Source organism: Salpingoeca rosetta, assembly GCF_000188695.1.
Source record: "Salpingoeca rosetta unplaced genomic scaffold supercont1.9, whole genome shotgun sequence".
NCBI lineage: Eukaryota > Choanoflagellata > Craspedida > Salpingoecidae > Salpingoeca > Salpingoeca rosetta.
The window spans coordinates 628,972-630,169 of NW_004754925.1; the positions used below are offsets into that span (position 1 = coordinate 628,972).

At 53.5% G+C, this 1,198-nt stretch overlaps 1 protein-coding gene across 1 annotated transcript in view; it reads right to left on the minus strand.

The window, feature by feature from the left end:
* PTSG_04045 (Gfpt1 protein) overlaps positions 1–1,054 on the minus strand; it is a 7,885-nt gene extending 6,831 nt beyond the window's left edge. Inside the window, exons 1-2 of the mRNA XM_004994885.1 lie at positions 1,022–1,054; positions 3–311 (exon numbers count right to left, since the gene is read on the minus strand). Of these exons, the coding sequence (XP_004994942.1) occupies positions 3–224 (222 nt within the window). The 5' untranslated portion in view covers positions 225–311; positions 1,022–1,054. The remainder of the gene's footprint in view (positions 1–2; positions 312–1,021) is intronic.
* Positions 1,055–1,198: the final 144 nt, after the last annotated feature.

Genomic DNA, 1,198 nt, shown 5'->3' on the forward strand with positions numbered 1-1,198 from the left:
ACCGCTTGGTGTGCCTTGTCTTCCAGGGTCTGGACCTTGCCACGGCTGCGGATGATGGTGATGTTGTTGACATCCTCAGCCTGCTTGTCGTCACCATCAATGGCAATACCGGCGGAGTCGTAGCCGCGGTACTCCAGGCGCTTCAGGCCCTTGATGAGCGTGTCCACGATGAACTTGCGGTCGCGCTCAACATTGTGGTTGAGGTAAGCGAAGATGCCACACATGGCTGTGTTGGGGGAATTGGTCGAGCGTGTTCAGCAACAAAACTGGGATGAAGCTTCTTGTTTGCTTGGTTTGCTTGCTTTGGTTTGCTTTGGGGGTTTGGTGGGATCGCAAGAGCCAAACGTCCAGGATGCGCACGGGAGAGTGCGCAGGTGTCAAGCCGCGACAGGGAAAATAGAACCACGATGGATGGGAACGAGAGAGCGGAAAGCGTCCGTAAGTGTGTGAACGAGGTGAATCGTGTGTGCGTGTGTTTGTATGTGCGTGTGAGAGAAGGGAGGGTGGTTCGTGCAAGGCAACCAGCGAGAAAGGAGCAAGTGCGGGGAAGTAGAAGTTGTACGAGGGAAATGGGTGATGTGAACGGCCTCCCGGGGCTCAGTCACGACAAGGAGAGAGAGAGAGAAACCGAACAAGTAAGGATTTGTGTTGCGCGGTGTGTTGCGCGGTGCTGTGTGTTGCGCGGTGCTGTGTGTTGCTGCTGGTGGTGGTGGTGGTGCTGACGATGAATAAACGCCCCTTTGATCCCAGATCGAGCCGACTCGCCGAAACACAAACGCCCAAAACACAAACACCCGCGAATCCCGCACAGGACAGCAAGCACCATCAAACAGCCTTCTGTCTTACTGGGTGAACAGTGTGGCTCGACATGCCTTTCCAATGAATGAATGGAATGACATGTCACACATAACCACCACACGCAACGAACCAACGTGCCTGCCACACGAGCCACACACAACATACACACGCCACACTGCTGCAAGCCGCCCACAACAGCATACAGCACACGCACAGTTCTCACCTTCTTTGGTTTTTGTGTCTGTCGTGGCATTCCAAACAATGCAACTGTCAAGCCAAGACCAAGTTTTTCTTGTGGGCGTTAACGCGGAGCAGAACAATAAAGCAAGATGTTAGGGAATAATCGGCATTCCGGCTTTCTGCACCCGCAGTTATGATGTCGATTACGATTTACTACGAC